Source organism: Ambystoma mexicanum, chromosome 6q, assembly GCF_040938575.1.
Source record: "Ambystoma mexicanum isolate Mex_15411 chromosome 6q, UKY_AmexF1_1, whole genome shotgun sequence".
Taxonomy (NCBI): Eukaryota; Metazoa; Chordata; class Amphibia; order Caudata; family Ambystomatidae; genus Ambystoma; species Ambystoma mexicanum.
The window spans coordinates 1,169,172,291-1,169,195,189 of NC_090937.1; the positions used below are offsets into that span (position 1 = coordinate 1,169,172,291).

At 47.1% G+C, this 22,899-nt stretch overlaps 1 protein-coding gene across 2 annotated transcripts in view; it reads left to right on the plus strand.

Annotated features, from left to right (window-relative positions):
• The window catches only part of PDS5A (PDS5 cohesin associated factor A), a 1,291,333-nt gene that overhangs the window by 603,254 nt on the left and 665,180 nt on the right, over nt 1-22,899 (plus strand). For both annotated transcript variants that reach the window (XM_069631774.1, XM_069631773.1), the window contains exon 20: nt 6,996-7,119. In XM_069631774.1, the coding sequence (XP_069487875.1) occupies nt 6,996-7,119 (124 nt within the window). The remainder of the gene's footprint in view (nt 1-6,995; nt 7,120-22,899) is intronic.

Genomic DNA, 22,899 nt, shown 5'->3' on the forward strand with positions numbered 1-22,899 from the left:
AAGCTAAGATGCATTTCTTTGTCAATGAGGTTCAATTGTTCAACGACGTCTTGAGATACCGTTGAGTGGTCAAGCCGATCAGGGATCATCGAAGTCTTCATGGCATACAGTGTTGCTGGCTCTTCCCTTTTGGGCTCAAATGTAGCCTCAATAACAGAGGTAGTGCTGCATACACTGGAGTAGGGAGAATGGATTGTTGGACGGTATAACCATCTTGCTAAGTAACAATATACCATGATAATTGTGGTACAGCCCATATATTAAAGTGACCTTAAATAATACTTGGAGAAAAATGTTGACTTTTCTTAACAGACCTACACCACAAACAAGTTGTCTTTGTATATAAATGGGTTTTAGTAGAAGTGACAAAAGTGGGCACTTGGTATTTCAGGACTGTTAATTGGGGAAAAGCAAACTCCCTCGTTCATTTACTGAGTGCGCTTTGGTTGCACTGAGTGAATAGCGATCAGTGACTGCACATATCACTAGGGAAAAGAAGCCCTGTACCCATGCTGGACCAAATGTCTGGGCGAGGGTATAAGTAGGAAGGAACTTCAACCCTTTCTATTGAAGTAGACCCTCCAAAGCCTTTAGGGGCCCTGTTTCTCTTTCAAAGAAAGCGTATAGCATTGTTTAAGTGGTCATTTAGGGTTCCAACTCCACAACTAGGCTGCTTTCCTTTGTTTGGCAATGCAAAGGACAGTTAACATAGCTTGATCATCTACGCACCACAAATTCAAGGCACTTCAAATGTATATTTGGTGGCCAAAGATAAATTGCACCAAAAGATGATCAATAATCACAGACCATGTTCACCCTGCTTTTAGTTGGTGTGTGTAGTGGGGCAGTGATTCATTTGGCGATTATTATTCAAATTCAATGATAAAACCAGGGACTTCACTCATTGTAGTATGCATTAGAAAAACCCATTTTCCATTATAATCTGTTACAATCTAAAATGTAATTTATATAATCCATAATAATTTACAAACCACACACATCCCTTTTAAAATAGCGAAAGTCCTTTACTTAACTTGCACTGAATGAACGTGTTCTTATTCCTTATCATTTATTGATTTTGTGATCGGGTATGTGCTTCAGGGATACAACTGCACCACCTGAACCTGCGTGTACCCAAAAAACATAGTTCACATTTTCTCACTGCCCTTTTGAATTTGAAAATTCTAAACGAACACTACGTTAACATATGCTGGCTGTAGGGAATGGGGCTCCCCAAATAACATTTTGAATTTTTGCAAACCTGCATCTTCATTCAACCAGATCTGCAGGTACCCAAAAGAAAACGGCTAGTTAATGGATATTTCCAGGCAAACACTCGACCATCTTAAAAGTGTTGCCAACGAAAGTGTGAACATGTACAAACATTTTAAATCTTTGGTGCATGCTCAGTCATCCCTCACCCCCTGTGTAAACCGGGACATGTTCCATTTACTAAAATGGTTCAGGACCTCGTGCAATTGCATACTTTTTCAGACAGTCTACATGCCACGATAGTAGGCTGCAGGCTTAGCAGCACTTCAGAAATTTTAAAAAATAGAAACACTTGCCTTGTAAAATGAGCACCCAATATATCTCATGTATGTTTATAAAGCAACCTTTTTTTTCAGTACGATTTGGACCTGTCGCCTCACCTGTCTTTCTCAAATAATGTTTTATTTCCGACCTGCACTTCCTTTTCCTCATTGGCATTTGCGTGTCCCGCTCTGACCGGCACTCCCCCCCCCCCCACCTCCAACCCCCTCTCCACTGCCCTTCTTGTTACTGCATTTGCATGATCCGAATGACACGAGACCTAGTAGGACCGTTTATTATTCTTCACCCCTGCCCCCCCTACACCCCTTCCCTCTTTTTGTCTTGTTGCGCCTTGAAACACCATTTGCTGTATAGGTTTGTTTCTTTATTTTACATAGTGCTCCAAACCCAAGGGTATCTGGGCGCGTTACAAGTGAATATTAGATTTAAAAGTTGCATACAGGTGCATTATAAATGCCCAATAAAAGAAAATTACATACAATTTCAATAAGCTACTAAAGAAAAACAAAATGAAATAAAGGATATTGCTTTCTTAACGCACACACCGGCTCTGAACATGACGATTTGGCATCCCCATGGCCCCACTCCTCCGACAACAACCCTTTCTGCGTTATCTGTTTGTTCTGCTCAGTGGGGGTGCTAGTTTACGCTAAGGTACCAGGCAACTGCAGGCAATTTGGACAAAATAGTAAAGCGGTCAGAGCTTCCACTGTCTGTGTGTGCAGCTCTGCGTACTTCTGCTTTGCTGCATTGCCTCTGTCTCCCATGTGTTCATCTGAGCGAGGACAAAGCCACTGCAAACAAACAAAACTGTGCTTTGATGCGGAACACAACACGGTAAACCAGTGTGGTCAAGGTCATTGTAATTAAATGAGGTGGTTCACAGTAATTATACCAGTGTACCGTTACACCTCTAGTCCTGTGACTGTACACACACTGAGAAAGACCCAACTTAAAATCTGTGATGAGCCTCATGGAAGTGAGTAGGTTCCACAAAACCAAAGACTAGATCAGTCACCCATCATGATTGGTGAGGTGTGGACTTTTGGTACACAGGGTCCTGGGTACTAGTCGCCTGAATTAACCTGCATTTGCTTTTATTTGCAAAGCAACCTCACAAGGGAGGTGTGAATCTTTAGGGTATTTTGTACTTATGAATGAGTATATACTGTGATGAATCCTTGAATTTTGTCCCTTCCCATGAGGCCAGGGAGCAGGGAGGCCCCTAGCGATAGCCCGCCTGGGAGTGGTACTCAGCAGGAGGATCTCATGGGGTAGAGATTCCCCCTCTAGGGACAAGGACGACCATCAAAGGGAAACATGGTATGTCAACCCTCCATCATATCTACCCACCTCCTACACATCCTTTTATCCCTTCACTCAACCCCCTTTACTCTAGGAGTTGAACTGAGAACGTTAGTTTGTTGACATTCCGTCAGGTGAAGATCCCACCTAACAAGTGGAATTGTGAACCATTGTCCAGAAGAAGGGAGTCATTCTTCTGGACCAAGAAGATCCACTACCTATTTGGTTTAGTTTCAGGTGTAAGGGACAAAAGCATAGTTTTGACACAGGACGTGGACTCTTGATTTACCTGGACATCCTGACTGAATCCTTAGTATTTTAGTTGAGGTAGGGAACCCATCTTGAAATTAGGAAGAGGTAGATTTTCTCTTTATTTTCTGGTATAATAGATGTTTATGCCAACAACCATACCACCTGTGTCAGTCTCCTCCTCCTGCACCCTTGCAATACACCTATTTAGTTCTTTATAGAATTCTATAGCTTGCAGATTGAACCAGCAAGGTTCCTGGGTTAAAGTATTATGGGAATTAAGTTGTGGCTGAAGGGCCTGGCAACCTCTCGAGGACCAGTTATCCAGCATATATGAGGTACTCTGAGACTGGCTGATTGTATAGCTAACCGGTCACAACTGCAAGAATTAATGTTCTCTCTTTCCATGTTGTGTTGTAATATGAAGATTTGTTTTTGTTTGTATTATTGGATGTTTCCCAATGGTTTTGGGTGTTGGGGGTTGGCGGGGCTCTAAATGAAGGGTAAGTACAGGCTTAAGTGGTGGTCTCTCTGGTTTGGGTAAACATTTGTCTAGATTATGGGATATGTAATGTGGGGAGGGGGAGACATGCCAAGTCCACATTTCCAGTTTTTCTTTCGGGTTGGTGGGGGATTAGTGGAATTGGGAGACCCTGAAATTGCAACCTATAATACGCTTTGCTTTGATGGTGAGACTGTCATGGCATGGCCATTGATGTGCACAGTTACTGGGCTACTACTGATGGGCAGGATGTCTAAAATATGGTTGCTAAATGTTAAGGGATGTAGCTCCCCATTAAAATGTTCAAAACTGTTTGCTGTGTTGGGGGGCACTCTACTGACATCTGTTCCCTTCAGGAAGCCCAGTTGAAGATAACCGACCAAGCCAAAGTGGCATGTACTGGATACACAATACAGATTCCTGTAGGCATGAACTTTGAGTTCGGACAGCAGTACTTTTACAGATGCAATTGCCTTTCGAGGAGGACTCTTAGGTTGATATAGAGGGTTTTGTATTCTAGTTGGGAATTCCGGGGGGGAAGAGTTTTTAGGGTTGCACCTGCATATGCTGCAAATCATGGCTGGAGGCTTTTTTGCTTGTGTTCTTAGCCAACTTGAAAAGGTAGCTAGGGGAATTTCAACTTGGTCACAGACCTCAATGAATTACAAGTGAGGTCTGGGAACAACAGTATTTTCTGGTACTTGACATTCAGGGAATCCAAGGGCATTTTACCAACTCCTGACATGGTATAGAGATGGATTTAATTCTATAGGAATAGAGATACATAGGAATGTATGAAGTGACAACATGAACTGAACTTTTGCCTCTGGGGAAAGGTTAATATTGAGATTGTGTTAGAGAATCCTGTACCTCCTTCAGGGGCACATTATTATTATAATTGTTCTTTTATAACGCGCTTAAAACCAGCGAGTGGTTTCTAAGCGCAGGATCGGGACTTGTGTTGCAATGTTGTCTTGCTTTCAAGACAAGTGTGTTATAAAACAACAATTCTAATAATGTGTCTTGTATAGGGCTACCAGGGGAACTCTGAATATGGTCTATGGAGAAATGGGGGAAGTTTCTGTGGAGACCTTCAGGAAAGCTTGCATCTTGTGGGAAATACTTGGTGTTGTAGAGAAGGCGGCATTCGCTTTCCCGATCTGGGGAAATTAGTCCTGCATTCAGAGTGTCCAAAAACAGTGGTAATGCAGTGGTAAGTTGCCACTGAATTGCCTCTGCAGTACCACACCGCTGAAATGAGTTTGGAGGTAAGGCGGAGGAAAAGCCTCCAGAAGAACACTAAAGAAATTCCTCCGCTTTACTGCCAAAAAAAGGCCAAATTGGCAGATTGACCTACCGGAAGAATTGCCACTGGTGGTAATTCTGCCGAAATCCCCATGGAGTCCCAATGAACGCCAATAAATGGGGACTAACACCACCTACCACCACTTAATCCTGTGGTAAATCCACCAGACCAAGTGGTGGTAACTGTAAATCCGTTTGGTGGCATCTTGAAGGATTAACCTCCGAAATACCATGACACTTGTAATGCTGCCTCTAGTGTTAAGGGGCAAATTAGTAAAACCTGGTCCTCATCCCCAATCTGGGGCAATGATACGTTTTGGTGACAGTAGAAAGTCTTTTGGTCTTCATGGATTATGACCGGAATATGTGGAGTGAAACAAATTTGCAAAGGTGGAAAGGCAAGAGATCTTGAGTTTCTAAAATTCAAATATAAGTCAAACAATAGGGAAGGAAAGCGAGATTGGCAGATTCACACTGTTCTCTCAGCGGCATTTGTGGGGTGTTGAAACCTCAGTTCTTGGAGTTCTAGATTTGTATACAGGCTTGGGGGCTAGTAGAGTGAGAATCAGTAATCTCTATAATATGTTAGGGGCAGAAAGGGGAGGAATGGTAGATGAAACCTCGTGGGTGAGGGAATGGGCTAACAGATTGAGGAAGCAAAACAAGTTTTTTGGGTCCTGCATCGATCAGGATTTCATGCATGTTCAATTATGGATGATGATCAATTCTGGACACCTTAGAGAATGTTTAGGCATCGGCTGAGAGAGGATGGCATGAGCTTGGGATGTAACAGAGCAGATGGGCACCTTGCACAATCACAAAAGGTCGCCAGGAATCTAGAATTTATTTTGAGTATAGAGATATAGATCTGTGTGTCTGCTAACTTTACGATGGGATGAAATACAAAGTTGTCTGATCTGGGGACGAAGGTCTGTGAAATGTGGGAAGAAACTAATTTCAAAGCTCTGGAAAGGGATTTCTCCACCAAGAGTGGGAGACTGGATAACTGAGTTGAATCTCTTACAGTGTCATGAACCAATGAGCAGGGAAGTGGAGTGTAAATGACATGATTTGGAGAGGATTCTAGGTGGCTTTAAGGAGGACCTTTAATCGTGGGGCTGTCAACCTAGAACTAGATGCCTTCTAGAGATGCCAAGGCCAGGACGATTGACGTGCTGCTGTGGAAGCTTACCTCCAGCTTACACCTTACACCTCCTCCGTCTTTTTTTAAAATGTTTCTGTCCTTGACAACATGTTCCTTAATGTTTTGATGGTGTCTTTATTCTACTCCCTTATGGTGGATGCAGCATACTTAGATTAGATATTGTATACGTGCATCTCTCCACCACATACTGTCTAGAGAATGCCTTTTTAGAAAATGTGATAAAATGCCTTTTAATAAAGCACAGATGGATAAAGGACACAATGGTCATTTTTGGGATATTTGTGTGTTGGATGGTATAAAATGCCTAATGATGATGATTTTAAAAAGAGTGTATCCATCAGTGTATGTTTTAAGGTAAAGGAGGTTGTTTTGGGCTTTGAATAATTTAACACTGAGATTGTATAGTTGTGCCAACTAAGCGGGAGAGATCCTAAAACCTCCAACAAAATGTTGTACTATTTTTCTGTTTAACTGTATGTCGAATAAAATCTCGAAGAGGCCAACACTAAATGTCCCTATCAATAGGAAATCTGCCCCTTCTGATTCTTGGTTCCATATGATTTCACAGCATTAAAGTTATTCAGTGCGCTTATTCATATGCCATTGGATTCTTTTGACATTACAGTTGGTGATATCGCTACAGAGAGATAACTAAGGCAGTAAATGGTGTTGGTGGGTACCTCTAATAGACAAGTCCTAGAGTGGCTTTTCTTAAACTAGTTACTCTAAGATGCATACATTATGCCTCCTGTGTAACAAATTGCTTACTGGTAATAACAAACGTTTGACTGCTGCCCTTATTAAGTTTATAATCTAATTCATTTAGGGGAGCTTTCTTATCTATATGTGAAAGGCTTAAGCAGAATAATATTTAATTTAGTTCATTTGTTGACATAAAGGTTATTACTATTGCAGGACACTCATTCCGATTCTTCATCAGAAAGCTAAGCGCGGCACGCCACATCAAGCTAAGCAAGCTGTTCACTGTATCCATGCTATATTCTCAAATAAAGAGGTTCAGCTTGCACAGATATTTGAGGTACCTTTCTCATTTGTGGCATGTTTAAGAACTGTCCTTTTCATCGTCTCTTGTATTTTTTTTCCTTTGTCATTTTTCTCAAATCTTTGTGTGAAGGTATTTTTGTGCTTTGAAGAATGTGCCTAGTTTACTGTTTTTTGCTGCTTTCCTCCCACAGACTTCTATGAGACACCCTTTCTTTTTGCTTTGTATGGACTCCTGGCCTGACTTTCCAATGGGCCTCTTGTTCCCACAGATTCCTTCTCTTTGATACCCATCTCCCAGTGCTCTTTGGAAACGTTTCCACTGCCAGCGGGTATAGTATAGTATGGTATTGTTTATTTATAAAGCGCTTAGACACAAAACAGGTGCTTCAAAGTGCTCCAAGACAGGGGGAACATGGGATGCAATCATTCATAAGAATGGAGAATTCCGAATGATATACAATAATAATAAGCATGACGACAGTTGTGGTAATTCAATTGCGTTAGCAGATAGTGGAGGAAAGCGTGAACGGGGAAGGTTAGGGGGGTACATGCATAACAAGATGACAGTAATGCAAGTGCGTGTCAAGTGGTGAGACTAGGAGGGAAGGGGGGAGAGCGAGGTGGAGGCACTAACAACTCAACAACAATACTAACAAACATTTCTGGATAAAAAGAACACAAGTAGACATTGACATAAAGGGAGTCGATCAGGGGAGATGAAGGGGAATGGTTAAGTTGGTTGGGCATTTATAATGTGCCACTAACACAAGTGTTTCAGGTGGACAAGGGGAGACAAAGGGGCAGACGGACAACAAACTTACTGGGTTGGGTGCATTCAGTTTGTGTAAGTGCGCAGACAGGAAGTTTTAGGGATGGGGGAGGGAGAAGTGCGCCTAGTCCAGGAGGGCCTGGTTAAGTGCAGAGGGTTCTCTATGGGGATGTGTGTAGTGCAGTAAGTAGTGCAGGGGTCCAGAGGCAAGTGCAGGGACTGGTGTGGGTGCCTGGGGCCTGGAGGTTAGCAGGGGTGAGGTAGAGAGAAGGCAGACGAGAAGAGGAAGGTCTTGAGGATTTTCTGGAATGTAAGGAGATCTGGCTCGAGGCAGGGAGACTATTCCACAGGGTGGCCACTGCAGAGGATAAGGATCTACCCCCAAAGTCTCTCTTTGGAGAAACGGCTCAATCTCAGAGAGTTGGAGGACGAGCGGAGTGCTCTAGAGGGAGTGTATTTGGAAAGGGTATGTTGTAAATATTGTGGGGCCCTGGCCCCAGACAGCCATATGAACAATGCAGAAGGTCTTGTACCTGATCCTTGCAGCCACAGGGAGCCAGTGGAGGGATTTCAGTGCCAGGGAGATGAAGTGCTTGGGCATGAGGGCAGGGTTAAGTCTTGGGGTTCTGTTCTGGATGAGTTGTGAAGGACGAAGTGTAGAAGTAGTGAGATTGAGAAAGAGACTGTTACTCTAGTCTAGAGAGAACCAGAACTCTGGAGACAGTGAGTCTCTGGGGGAAAGTGAGAAAAGGTAGGATATCTCAGAGGAGGTGCAGATGGTAGTGAGATTGTTTGGATATGTCTGAGATGTGTGAGAAGGACAGAGTGGACTCGAAAACGACCCCCAGATGTTTTGCCTTCCTGGAAAGGGAGGCCAGCCAGAGTCTGAGCGGGAAAATGGGAGCTGGGGTCCCAAGAGAACAATCTGTCCTACTGGCATTAATGTAGTTGGCTGCACACCAGGACTGAATTGCGGACAGTCAGTCATGAATGAGCGAGGAGGAAGAAGAGGCTGAGGGTATCTTGAAGGAGAGCCGAGTGTCATCCACATAACACTGAAAGTTGGAAGTGAAGGAAGAGATCATGTGGGCCAAGGCGGTCATGTAGATATTGAAAAACCAGGGGGATTGGTTAGAACCCTGAGGAACCCCACAAGTAGAGGGAGTGAAAGCAAAGAGGAAGGGCCCCGAGTTCCACCTGGGATGGTCGGTCAGAGAGAAAGGAGGTAATCCATGCCAGGGCCTGATCAGTGATGCCCAGGGTATCACGGAGATGATTGATCAGGCTGTTATGATTTACTGTGTCGAATGCAGGGGAGAGGTCAAGGAGAATGAGGACAGAAGGAGAGTTTGCATCAAGATTTGAGATTGGGTCTTCATATATGTTAAGGAGAGCAGTTTCCATGCCTCTGGATGCTCTGAAGCCAGACTGATGGTCATGGAGACAACCAACAGATTCAGTGTGGGGAGTAAGCTGAGAGCCAGTAGTTTGCCCAGGAAAGGAGTGATAGAAATTGGGGGATAAGTTTGCTGAAATAGGTGTCAGCAGAAGATTTTTTTGAGTAGTGGTCGCACAAGAGAGTGTTTGAGAGAGGAGGGGAAGACGCCAGAGGTGAAGTAGAGGTTGCAGAGGTTCGCCAAGGCTGGAGCTAGAGTTTCAATGTTGTCCTTTATAGTTTTGGAAGGGCATAGATCCACCTGTTTGGAAGAGGCTTTCATAGACCGAATTTGCCTAGTGACCACCTCAGGTGTGACGGGGGAAAAAAGCAGGAAAGGGAAGAGGGGGAAGACTGTGGGAGGCCAAAGGTGGCTCGGAGGATGTTGGTGCATGGGCGGGTGAAGGAGTGAGTGAGGGAGGAAAGGAGGTCCAAGGTTTTGTTGGCGGAAATGTGCTGCCAATGACGATCAAAGGGCTATGGTGGATGCAGTGGCAGATGAGGCTGCTGAAGGGTTGGCCAATTCCTTGCTGACTTTGAAAAGTTTGGCTGTGTTGTTAGATGCCACAGAGATGCAGGCATGAATATGGAATCTTTTCTTGGTCCGGATGCTGAGTCTATATTGCCTTTGCAGGAGACAGGGCAGTTTGTCAGAGTGCACCTGAGGCCACCCATTTCCCTTCTGATGCTCTACACTTGCGTTTGAGGGCAGCCAGATCATACCAGGAATTGTACTTTATACGCACCCTAATGAGCGGGGCAAGGATGTCAAGAGTGTTGGAAATGAAGAGATGAAAGTTAAAGGGGGCGGGAGTCAGCCGCAAGAGTAGGAGGCGGAGAGTAGGAGGAGGCAAAGGCAGCCACTGTTACTCTTTTCATGGTTCGAAGATGGGAGGCTGTGTATTGTGCCAATGCCAGAGGAGATGATAGCTTAAGGTGGGTAGAGAGAAGATTGATTGGTCCAGGCGAGTGCTGTAGTAAGATGGGTAGAGCGAGGGATGTCAGTGGAGATGAGCGCATCCAAGGTGTGGCCTGCAGTGTGAGTTGGCCCAGGAGGGAGAATGGATAGAGCGAGAGAGTCGTAGAGTTTGCGGAAAGGTCCTGAAGAGTCTGGGGATTCCAGATGGATGTTTAGATCCCCTCAGCAGGAGGAGTTGTGAGGAGGTGGGTAGGAGAGAGGCGACCAGATCGGCCCATTCAGAGAGGAAGAGGGTGGTCTGGCCCGGTGGCCTATAGAAGGTGGCCAAAGTAAGAGGAGATTGGAGAGAGAGAGAGAGAAAGCCTGCAGACCACGCATTCAAAGGAAGAGTAGGCCTGGGTGGGAATGATGGAGACGGGGAATCCACTCTGGATAGATAAGGTCTACTTCGCCTCCTTGTCTGTTAGTACTGGGCTCATAGAGGATCTTGTAGCCTTCAGGGAGAAGTGTGTCAAAACTCGTGACAGAGCTGTCCTTAAACCAAGTCTCAGTGCAAGAACATCAAGGTCCAAGTGTTCAAGGAGGAGGCAGATGACAGAGGAGTGCTTGACAGAGCGAGAGTTAAGAGTGGCAACAGGTGTCCGGACATTTCGTCGAAAGACATTTGGTCGACGTAATTTGGTCGAAAACCAAATGGTCGAATTTTTTTATTTTATTTATATATAAATTCTTTAGGTTGTAGTTTAGGGAAAAAAGGGTTTTTTTTAAGAAAAAAAAGGGGGTTGGGGGGACCCCCCTCCCAAAAAAAGTGAAAATAAAAAAAAAAACATCGCCAAACAGTTTCGACCAAATGTCCTGTCGACTAATTTTTTTCGACGAAATGTCTGGACACCGTAGCAGCATAGATCAGGATGCCACTTTTGAGAGACTTACGGGGTTGTACATGGGACAGTGGTTGCCCCCGCAAGCGGTGAAAGTGCCTGAGAGATAGAAACAGGAGAAGGTAGAGACAGGAGATAAGGATGCTATTTGGGCTGTAGCGCATGTGGAGGTGGGAGGAGGCAAGGGTGCCCTTGAAGAGGAGGGTGAAAAGTTGATATAATGTGGGAGTATCCTATCAAAAAGGAGGAGGTTGGGTGAGGACCCTGTACCAGGACAGTACCATTTAGATAGACATTAATGATGTCCCTGAAGAAGTTGGAAAGAAGGACCTCTCAGCGGGTACCACCATTGATGTGTGAGGAGGAGTAGGGAGAGACTAGAGTGACCATATGAAGGGACCATAGGGCAGGTGACGGGACGACAAAGAGGATGTCAGTAAGATTTTCTCTTGAGGAAGCGTATAGGTAGGCCTGGGTTGGAGGGCAAGGTGTCCTCTTTGATTTTCTTCCTGCCAGATTTAGTGAGAAGTGAAGGATAGGAGATAGAGAAGCAGTTGGAGAAGATCAGGGAGATAGAAAGTGCCGTAGGGGGCACAAGATGGTACACTTAGCCCGGCAGGAACCTGGGGGATGTGACTGGGATGGAGCAGGCAACGCAATGACACAGAGGGATGGGAAAAGGACAAGGGGGATGCAGAGGGTCGGCAGGGGGGGTGGGAGACAACTAGAACAGAGGGCAAGTGAGTACCAGACAGCGTATATATTTGCACACCGCTAAATTCGATTTTAGGTTAAAGCAGAAAAAACTGTTGAATGTGCACAAAGCTAAACTGAATTTTAGCAAGAGGTATTGTGATCAGAAGTATAGATAAGGAGTGGGGGGGTGTAACAGTTAAGGTAGTGGAGGTAGAGTATATGTGCTTAGGGTTGTGGAGGCTGACCTTCAGAGAAGTGAAAGATTGTCAGGAGTGGCAAGTGTTCTGCAAGGTTTCTACAGGCCGAAGTTCAGTATTCACATCTACGTTTCATCCCATGGTATTCAGTGGACCCTGGAGCCATGGTTGTGCTGCTCATCCTCCATAGTCCATGTTGGTTGATGGGGGGGGGGGGGTAGATACCCCAAGACCCGGCTAAGAAATGGACAGCCTTAGGAGTGGGGCCTTGGGGAGTGAGCCGGCTATGTGATTGGCACCGGTCATAAGGGGACAGGCAATCAATGCCTGCTCACTGCAGGCCTACACAAGGCACTCCAGTGCTCTAGTTTCGGGCCGCCATCTTGTAAAGGCGTATGTGATGAGTCTGTTGGGACACAGTTGACCCTCTGCAAATACCAGCGATCCAGCAAACAGGCAAGGTATTCACAAATGGGTAGTGGTAGTGGTGGGGGTGTGGGTGTTGGGTAAGGGTTTGGGCAAGTAGGTAATGTTCAGGGGAGAAAAACTGAAGATTATTTCGAAAAAAATAATCTTCGGTCTTTTCTCCCTCGAACAATTCCGCTTCGGTGAAACAACCCCAAATCCCATTTAGAGGACGTTTATGATGAAGGGTATCCTGTCCCTTTCGGGCTATAGCTTTTCCAACCCAGAGAAGTGAGACTTCCTGGAATTGTTTTACAGGGAACAAGATGACTTGGTGGACATGGCTGACTTGCAGCAGACAAGTGGCCTGGGCACTTTGCCAGAAGTAGACCTACTCCCTGCTGCCACCCCTGGCAAGCCACAGGCCACTTTTTGGCGTCTGATGGCGAAGGTGGTCGACACCTTTAGGGCTGTCAGCTCCTTCAAGTCTAAAGGTGCATTTAGACCCGACATCCTGGATGAGACTTTGCCTTTCGTTCAGTCAGTGGAGCGACCAGTTATTGTACCATGGGCCAAACCGGCTTCAGTTCGCAACGTGGACCACAACCTTGCAAAGAAGCAGTCAGGTGCCCTCTGAGCCCATGTTTCTTTCTGCCCCGCTTCCCCAAAGAGTTTGGTGTCCCAGGTTGATTCTTTGATCCCCCCCCCTACTAATCCCCAAACCCGCCAGTCAGAGCAAGAGACTGAAAGCATGGGGTAGGAACATTTTTGGCTTTTCGATCCTTGGTATGCTGTGTGTCAATGCCTCTTATGCTCTGGCCAGGTTTTACTTTGACCTGTGGATGGGCAAGGGAAAATGCAGGAAGATTTTGAGGCCCTCATCAAGGACGGCAAGGAACCCTCCTGTCTGATACTGCAATCTGGTTTGAACACAGCTGATTGTGCTGGTGGCCATTGTCCTAGCAACAGTCTTGCAACGGTTCTCTTGGCTAAGCACAATCTGGGTTTGCTACTAATTTCTAAGAGAAACCTTTGGACATTCCCGTCGATGTCATGAACTTGTTCGGCATCAAGGCCTATGAGTCACTTCAGAAGTCCAAAGCATATAAGCCTACTGACAAGTCTCTGTGACTGGCAGTACAGCAACAGCGACCTGCAAACCCGAAGGTCAGGGGAAGAGATTATTCTCTTTGCCACCTACACCCAAAGAGCTAGAGGTCAGGCTCCATTGAGCAGGCAAGAAGTGGACTCCCACCACCAGTCCCCTTTGCGAGGAATGGAAAACTACCACCTCGAACACCTGGGCTTTACAGGTTCTGAAACCGGGATACTGCCTTCCATTTGCCTGTTTTCCTCCAGACCACCACCCATACATCAACCCTTGCCTCCAGACCTAGTGGAAGAGATCAGTCGGCACTCTCCTCGGAACGAAGCAGGGGTTGCTACTCTGCATACTTTCTGGTGCTAAAGGATGACTGTGGTCTTGACACCCATCCTGCATCTGTGGCTTCTGAACTTGTACTTGTGCAAGGATAAGTTCAAGATGGTTACTCTGGCCTAAATCCTCCAGGCCCTGAATGTGAATGACTGGCTAGTCTCTCCAGATCTCCAGAATGCTTACTTCAATGTGGCTATACACCGGAAACACCAGACGTACCTGAGACTCAAAATGGGGGACTGTTACTACCAGTTCAAAGTCATTCCTTTCGGTCTTTCTTCACCACCCAGGATTCTCATCAAGCTGCTAGCAGGTAGTGGTGGCTTGCCTCGGAAGGGAAGGCATTCATGCTCCTGGTCACCAGATCTAGGGTCGGCGCACCTATTCCGGACGTGCTGCCTATCGCACAGCTTCGGCAACTTCCAGAAGTCTCAGGTTTAAAATCCCAGTCCCTCCGATTCATTGGGGCAGTCTTGGATACTGGCCTAGGCCGGGGATACTCCCACAACCCTCCAGGGACAGAGTGGTGAACATCTGCAAGATGGTCCAGATTTTCCAGCCACAGACTACAGTTCCAGCCTCTGCCTTTCTGCGCATGTTGGACCTCATGGCTTTCTGCATCCATGTGGTGCCAGGGGCCCTCTTGTGCGTGAGGTTGATACAATGGCTTCTGAGCTCACAATGGTCAAAGTTTCAGGGAAACGCTTCAGACCGCCTACTGGTCTCAGAGTATCCAGAGACCTACAGTGGTGGTTCCTGAAGGGCAACCTCTTGAGAGGGTAATTGCTTCGTCAACCATGGCCTTGGATGTGTGCCCGAAGAGCTGGGAACGTTCACCTTCAAGATCTTATGGTGATCGGGCTGTGATTCCCCATCCGTGTGCCGGGAGCACATCAATCTCTACTGAAGTGGCGAGCGATCAGCGTGGCCCTGTTCGTCTTCCTCCACTTTGTGAAGGGTCCTGCACGAGAATCGCAGCAGCCTGAAGATAATGATTTTTTGCTGAAAGGTTACGGTATAGGGAGTGGGATTTGTCTGAGGAAATTGTGGGCGTACTTCTCTCTGCTAGGAGACCCGCCACAAAATCCATAGATGCCTGCAGGTGCTGTAGGTCTTTTTACTTGCTCCACATCATGTGTGTTGGATTTTCTTCTGTCCTTGGCTTGACAGGCCTGCAGGTTGGTACGGTGGAAGGGATATCTTGCAGCCACTTCAGTTTTCAAGAGGAACCCGGACCAAAACTCCTTCTTTCCACGGTTGTGCAATTTTTAGGGTCTTCATAATGTGTATCCCCCACACCAGTTGTCCCTGCTTGGAAATTTAAATGTAGTTTTGACCTTTTTTTTAAAAAAGGTGCTCTATTTGAGCCCCTTCATTCTTGGTCTTTAAGGTTGCTCACCCTTAAGATTATGTTCCTTGTTGCCATCCTCCCTACTTGCTATACAAGGAAAAGGAGATGTTGAAAGTTAGATCATCCTTCCATCTTTATCAAAAGAGCCATCTGCCTTTTTGCCTCTGCCTCATCCGTCCAAGGCAGATGAGTGTTTCCATTGGCTGGATCTGGGGCAAGTTTTCAGTTCCTAAGTCTCTTGGATGAATGAGAACAGATCAGTGTTAGGGAGATTTCTCCGTTTAGGCTGACTTTCCTAACCTAGTGAGTCCCGCAGCAGCTTTGCTGGATTTTTGGGGTTTATTTTTTTTCTCCTGCCAAGAGTGAGACTCTTTTACCCTCACTCTTGGACATGATTTGAGTGTGTTTCTTTGAATCTAGATTTGTTTAATGGGCTATGGGGTCTTTTACTCCATAGGGCTTCATGTGTTTTTGTGATGTGTGTTACACAGCACCCTCAGTGCAGTGACACAGGGGTGTCATAGTGACCCCCCAGTATAGACTCCATACCCTGGGACTGACTACTGTCTCCCAGGGCATGTAAAGTCACCATTGACTTTGCTAGTCTTGAATTCAGAACAGAACCAGTACAAACCATCATATTGTGGAGGTACTGGCTGGGGCAATTCAATTGCCCCGGGGTCTGTTAGCCGAGGGGGCACGTCTCCGTCCCCCCTGATCGGGTTTTGGCTGGTGGCAGTGGATACTACTATTTATATTCAACCGCAAATATTTTCCTATGGGATTTCCCATTGTTTTAGGCTACTACCTTTATTTAATTATTTACTGTAGCCTCGAACATACCGCCGGTTTATTTAATTAATATTCATTCTCCGGTTGGTATTTTTTGACAAAACGATTCTAAAATGCTGTTTGTGTTCTCTTCTGTGACTGTAACCCAAGTCGAGCCCTTTGTTCCACTTTTTGGCGGGCTTCTCCACAGAAGCCCTCCAAAGTGGTGCCACTCTGTCTGGGGTACTTAAAAGGGGTGGAGGGGGATTTAGGCACCCTGGACTGAGTTGCTTAGGCAACTCAAGTCGCACTCCGTCCTGATTGGCCCAAGTGGTGAGCCGGCCGGCTCACCACTTAGCATGTTTGAGTGACAGCTAGGCTGAGTGAACGGGGGTTTTCTGCATAAAAGCAGGGCTTTGGGGACTGGAACTTCAGAAGTCGCCACAGGACCTGAGAAGCTGAGCCGACCTGCCACGACACCACCACCGGTGGAGCCCTGCTGGACCGTCTCACCACTTTTCCCAACGACAGAGGAGATCTCCCGCCGGAGAGTCTTCTTCCTTTGACTGGTGGGGATAACCAGTTTTACCGTCTTTTCGCCTTCCCGACGTACCTCGTGGCCACCTTGCCTGTGCCAAGCACCCCGGCAACCAGGATACCACGTTTTACCACGACCGCGAACAAAGGTACCACCTTTAACCGGAAAACTCCGCGGCTGGTTTCTTCCCTGGTAGTGCAACGACCTTCATCTTTCCTCCAGGTTGAGATCTTCTCTTCCCCTGGACGACGACGTGACTTGCAACCACTGCCATGAACAACTGCCACCACTGGAGGGTCCCTCCCACTTAAGGTACCGTGTCCCACCCGGCTTCCCTTGCTACCGACTGTACGGGGTAGATTTAGCCCCCGGCTTTCGAACCTGGCTTGGCCTGGGACACCCTGGCTAAACTTTCCTAAGCCTCTCAACTCTTTTTGAACCCTCTGCAAGACTTTCAAAGCCTAGTGTAACTGTGTGATCTTGGGCGCATTTGTGCTCTGCTCTCTCTAAGAGTGGGCCCAGCCTTTGGACTTTGGCTCACCCGTGACTTTTGCTCTTCCGCCTTGCTAACAGTGTTCCTGAATCTTAGAGTGGTGTACCTTTCCATATTCTGTTTTTTTTCCCTCCCTTTCTCACAAACTTATTGGAGTGCCATCTAGTTAAGCGCTCACCTATGTATGCAAATAAGTGGTGTTTTACTGTGACTTATCTGATAAGGAAAAAGGGGTGTATATATTACAATAGTAACTGTGTTTAGAATATTTTACAATAAGAGTGCTGGAGTGTTTCAAACAGTGTGTTTTTAAATAAATAATTATATACTTTGATACCAAAGCTCTGGTCAGTGTTTGCTTGTATTATTGTATCGGAGTGCCTATTGTGTATACTTTGCCTACTGCCTAACTCTTCTTGAGAGAAGTGTGACTGCTCAGCCACAGCTACCAGGTAAATCTGGGTGGTACAGACTGCTACCAAGTGGGTTTACTGCCAACACCTGTAGTCTTAAATCGTTTGCAGTGTTCCCTAAGGGAACTGCACAGGTTTCTGCCTAAGAATCAGATGACCAGCTTTCCGTTGGTTACGCTGGGGCCCGAGCAGGCAGGGCTTTGTCAACAAGCAGACACTGTCTCGATGGATCATTTTCTTCATCTCTGAATGCTATGCTCTGGCTGACAAGGAGGACCCTTAGTGTCTTGGGGCTCACTCCACCAGAGGATTATCTGCCACCTCCGCTCTACAACTTGGAGTCCCTCTTCTGGATATTTGCCAAACGGCTACATGGGCTTAGTTGTACATGTTTGTTAAGCAGTACTGGTTAGATTCTGTCAGGCCAGGACGCTCATTTTGGCAGAGCTGTCCTTCAGAGTTTACTGGTATGGGTGGTGTCCTCACCATCTTCCCTCCTTCGGGTCATTTTACTGCTTTTAGTAGTCTTATCAAAGTTGAGGAATCTGTTGGAGAAAGGAGTCCATTAGAACAAATTACTTGTCTCTCAGTAATGTCCTTTCTGATGGACATTCCTCCAACGGATCCCTCATCGCCCTCCCTACCTGCCCCTTGTCGGATAGCTAGTACCTTGGTTATGCGGCCCCTCCGCGTCCGAGTGCTAGGAAAGAGGATGAAACTGAGGTCACGAGGCATGACGCTTCTATATATGTTGGCCCTGTAGTCCTGTCCAGCGCAGAGCTGACACTGTGCCGCACCCCCTGCAAGATATATATATTTCTGAGGCTTGTGGAATCAGCTTAGATCACATGCTGTGCATAGGCCGACATCTAGTGGAAGTTGCGGAGTATTAGTTTGTTTTTCGAAACTCGAAAATGGGCGTCGACACAGGGCATGCCAGTAATACTATCACTAGTGTGACGTCCACTATACCCATGATCCCTCACGCGTTTTGGGGACCCCCCCTATAACTTTGCCCCCCCAGGACCAAACCTCACCAAACTTTCAGAGTGGGCCATGTACTTTTTTTGCAAAGTTTGGTGAGGATTCGTCCAGGGGAAGCAAAGTTATAAGCCGCCCAAAAAGTGCTCTTTTTCTGGAAACAGCAACTTAGCCATGTAATATATGGGATACATTACTCACCGTAATCGTATTTCTGATGCTTGTATCTGCTTAGATTCACATGCTGTGCATAGGCTGGCATCTAGTGGAAGTTGCGGTGTATTTTTTTTTTTCGAAACTCGAAAATGGGCGTCGACACAGGGCGTGCCAGTAATACTATCCCTAGTGTGACGTCCACTGTACCCATGATCCCTCACGCGTGTAGGACCCTCAGATTGTTTTTTTTCCACCATACTGGTCGGAAGCATTCAGCGGAGTTCCCTGGCATTAGCCATTCTTTGTAAAAATATTGTTATATTTACCCCCTTTTTTCTCCACCCTAACGTCGAGCCACCGAAATTCAAAACTTGACGCCGAACCGGAGAAGAAGGCGACCGTCGAGAGTTTCACGACGGAGTGGGCCTAGGAAGACCTCTGGCCTCGGCCCTACAAGTAGGGAGAGTGGGGGGTGGACATACTCTACACTCTTATATATTCTCTTATATATATTCCTACACTTACTAGCCCGCTGCCTCAAGGTGCGTATGGAGGGCACCCCTTTCCGATTTTGCCCAAAGTGCAACCGCAAGTATCCGTGGGTTGACAGACACACCACGTGCAATCTCTGCTTGCCGAGGAATCACCCCGAGGCAAATGGCAGAGCGTGTAGTAGGTTCAAGCCTAAAACACTAAAAGACCGTTCCACCAAGCGTTGAGCCCACCACGCCAGGCGTCAAGAGGCCATGGCCGCGGAGGGTGCCTTCAGCGACGGCAGCGACACCGTACTTTCGGACGGCGAGGGCAACACAGCGTCGAAAGACAGTCAGGCGCAGGTCCCCGACCTCGGAAGGTCGTCCGGCAGGGCCGCTTTGGGGAAGACCCCCGGCGACGTAAGCGCAACCCACAGCACTTCTAAACACACGAAGTCCCACCGAGACTCGACGCGCACGTCGAGCTCTTGGAAAGAGGCACATAGGGAACGGTCCGAATTGGCGTCCTCTGGGCGTTCGCGATCTAGATCGCCACATGACGCCAGGCAATCATCCACTATTGCCAAAAGTGCCTTGCTTCCCAAGGTAACCGAGGTTCGATCGTCGGAAGACGAAAACGACCTCTACCCCCAGACCGCACTTCGGGAATCGGCTCTAGTACAAGTAACGCCCATTCCCGAATCCCAACCTACACGGTCGAAGGATAGTACCACCACTACCAAAGCTCGACGCCAGGCGTCGAAAAGCTCCGAAGGCCCAAAGAAGCAGGGCAAACACTCTTCCAGCCACGGGGAGGGGGGAAAACAACAGAGGAAGCAGTCTCAGCCTACTTCCACACCGCAGAAACATTCCACTCCACTCAGATAGGTCTCACTCCTCTATTATAGATGAGTCAGGGAAACTTCCCCCAGGCAAAGTCATTCCCAGTTCAAGAGAGTGGTCCAGTGAGGACATAGTCATGTCAAGAATGTCATCATTGGCAGATTTCTATTCTAAAAATCCTGAACATTTCCTCACTTATAACCCCCGACGGGTCAGCATCCTCAGGCTCCAAGGATCCTATGCCCCAAGTAAAAAGTCCCGGTTCGAAACAACACGGTCTTCAGATCCCTTCCACATTCAACCTTATTCTCAGGAACAAGAAGATCCTTCCCTTTGTGAGGATACATTTTGGGCATGTTGGAAGAACAAACTGGACAGGCTACTATGGGGACGATGAGGAACAAGAGGCGGAAGAGGACGACCCAGAAATATACAGGGTAGAATCTGCGGTAGATAAAGAACCACTGGTTATCGACACCCCTGTCGACAAACAACCCCTCCTAAATGAGGTCCTATCTAGAGCAGCAAACTACTTCCACATTGACACCCAGGGTGCTCAAGAGGAAAGAGATTTTGCCGAAGAGTTGGTGGGAGAAAGGAGACCTGTTGCACAGGACATCCCTATCCTTAAGTCCTTCCAAAGAAGAATAGACCCTTCATTGGTAAACCCCAATCTCACCAGGGCAGTCAATCCCAGGATTGAGAAAGCTATTCAGGGCAGCCCAATCAGACCCACTGTATATAAGAGGGCATCTGAAACCAGACTCCCTAGTCGTGACAAACACCCACAAGAGGGCAGGAACACCCTTATCAGAAGCTCCTCCCGACAAGGAGAGCAAGAAGATCTATGGGTTCGGCGGAAAGGTTGCCTCCACTTCCGCCCATCAAGCAAGAATCGCCAACTACACCACCCTACGGGCGAGTGATAACTGCCACCAGTGAGAGGAAGTCGCGGCACTCCTAGATTCCGCCCCAGAGCCCCTAAAGAGCCGACTGGCACGAGTGTCAGCGGAAGAGAGAGTCGTATCCGGTTGCATTTTAAAGGCAACCTTTGATGCTGCAGATAATGCCAGTAGATTGATATCAGAGGGTGCTGTTATCAAGAGACACGCTTGGTTACGGCAGTCTGGATTCAAGGCCGAAACACAAGCATCATTGTTAGACAAACCGATGGAGCGAGATCTATTGTTCGGTAAGGCGGTCGAGGACGCTCTGAAAAATGCCAAGGACGAGTATGAAACACTCAAGTCCCTAGGTCAACTAACCACCAAACCCCCTAATCAAAGGGGTAATGGCAATTTTTGCCGCACACGCGGACAAAATTCCCAAAGAGGGTCAACTATTCCCAGGGCCAGGGTACGCAGTGGAACAATAACCAACAGTCTACCCAAGGTTATAGTAGAGGGAATAGGAGAGGACGGGGTAAAGGTACAGGCAGCCCCAGTAGAGGCGGCGGCACGCCTCCACCAAAACAGTGACGCTCTGTTCAGGGTCCCTTCTCACGCATTCCCAGTAGGACGACGCATTTCCAACTTCACCCAAGTTTGAGAAGGGATCAAATCAGACAGATGGGTGCTGTCCACAGTGTCCGCAGGATACTGCATAGAACTTTTAGAGTGTCCCTGAAACCACCCTCCACGAGAAAGAACACATTCTCTAGACCACCAAAGAATCCTCCTCGAGGAGATTGTCAATCTGCCAGCAAAGGACGCAATCAAACTCGTCCCGGGACACCAGGTAAACAAGGGTATTTATTCAACTTACTTCCTTGTACCAAAGAAAGATTTAACAATGCGCCCAGTATTAGACTTACGGCCTGCAAACAAATATGTTAAGCCCCAAACGTTTTGCATGACTACTCTCCAAGAGGTAATCCCCCTCCTAAAAAAGGGGGACTACATGGCAACATTGGACATGAGAGATGACTATTTTCATATTTCCATGTTCCCAGCGCACAGAAAGTACTTTCAAGGTGGACAGTCGGCACTACCAGTTCAAAGTACTGCCCTTCGGAATAGCCTTGGCTCCAAGGGTATTCACCAAGGTACTGGCGGTGGCGGCAGCACACCTACGCAGGGAGGCAATCCCGGTGTACCCTTACCTGGACGACTGTCTCATCACGGGGGAAACCCCAGCGATTTGCAGAATGAACATTCAAAGAACAATCAACCTCCTCTTCGAATTGGGTTTCTCAATAAACGAGAAAGTCAAGTCTGGTGCCAAACACCTCCAAACAGTTCCTAGGAGCAATCCTAGACACACAAGAGGGGTTGAACTTTCCATCAGAGGAAATAATTCGGAATATACTACTGCAAATTCCTCAATATCAGGCCGGTCGTCAGATAACGGTACGCAAAGCAATGCGTTTGCTAGGCATGATGGCGTCATGTATTTACCTTCCCATGCAGGAATGATTGGCGAAACAGTGGTCTCGGGCAAGTGGTCAGTGGGACGATCTAGTGGTCGTTTCGCCAACACTGGTACAAAGCCTTCACTGGTGGACAAGAGAAAATCTGTCCAAGGGGAAACCCTTTTACGATCCCGAGATACAGGCGGTAGTCACAACCGATGCATGCCTGACAGGGTGGGGAGCTCACTTCCTCCACCACACAGCTCAGGGGCTCTGGTCTCACTCAGTGGCCAAGAATCACATCAACATGCTAGAGCTTCTGGCAGTATTCAGACCGCTTCAAGCTTTCAAACCCTACCTGCTGAATCTGTCAGTGCAGATCCGGACGGACAGCACTACAGCCATGTTTTACATAAACAAATAGGGAGGGACTCGTTCGCCAAATCTGTCCAAACTTGCCCAGAAAATTTGGACATGGGCACTCAAACGGAACATCTTCCTGTCATCGCAACATGTTCCAGGGGATCTCAATTCTCTAGCAGATGCAATAAGCAGAGATCCCCTCCCAGAGGAACACAAATGGTGTCTACACAGAGAAATTGTAGAAGATCTCTTCTCTCACTGGGGTTCCCCCACCATAGACCTATCCGCCACAAGCGAAAACGGACAATGCCCAAGATTCGCGTCCAGATTCCCACAACCAGG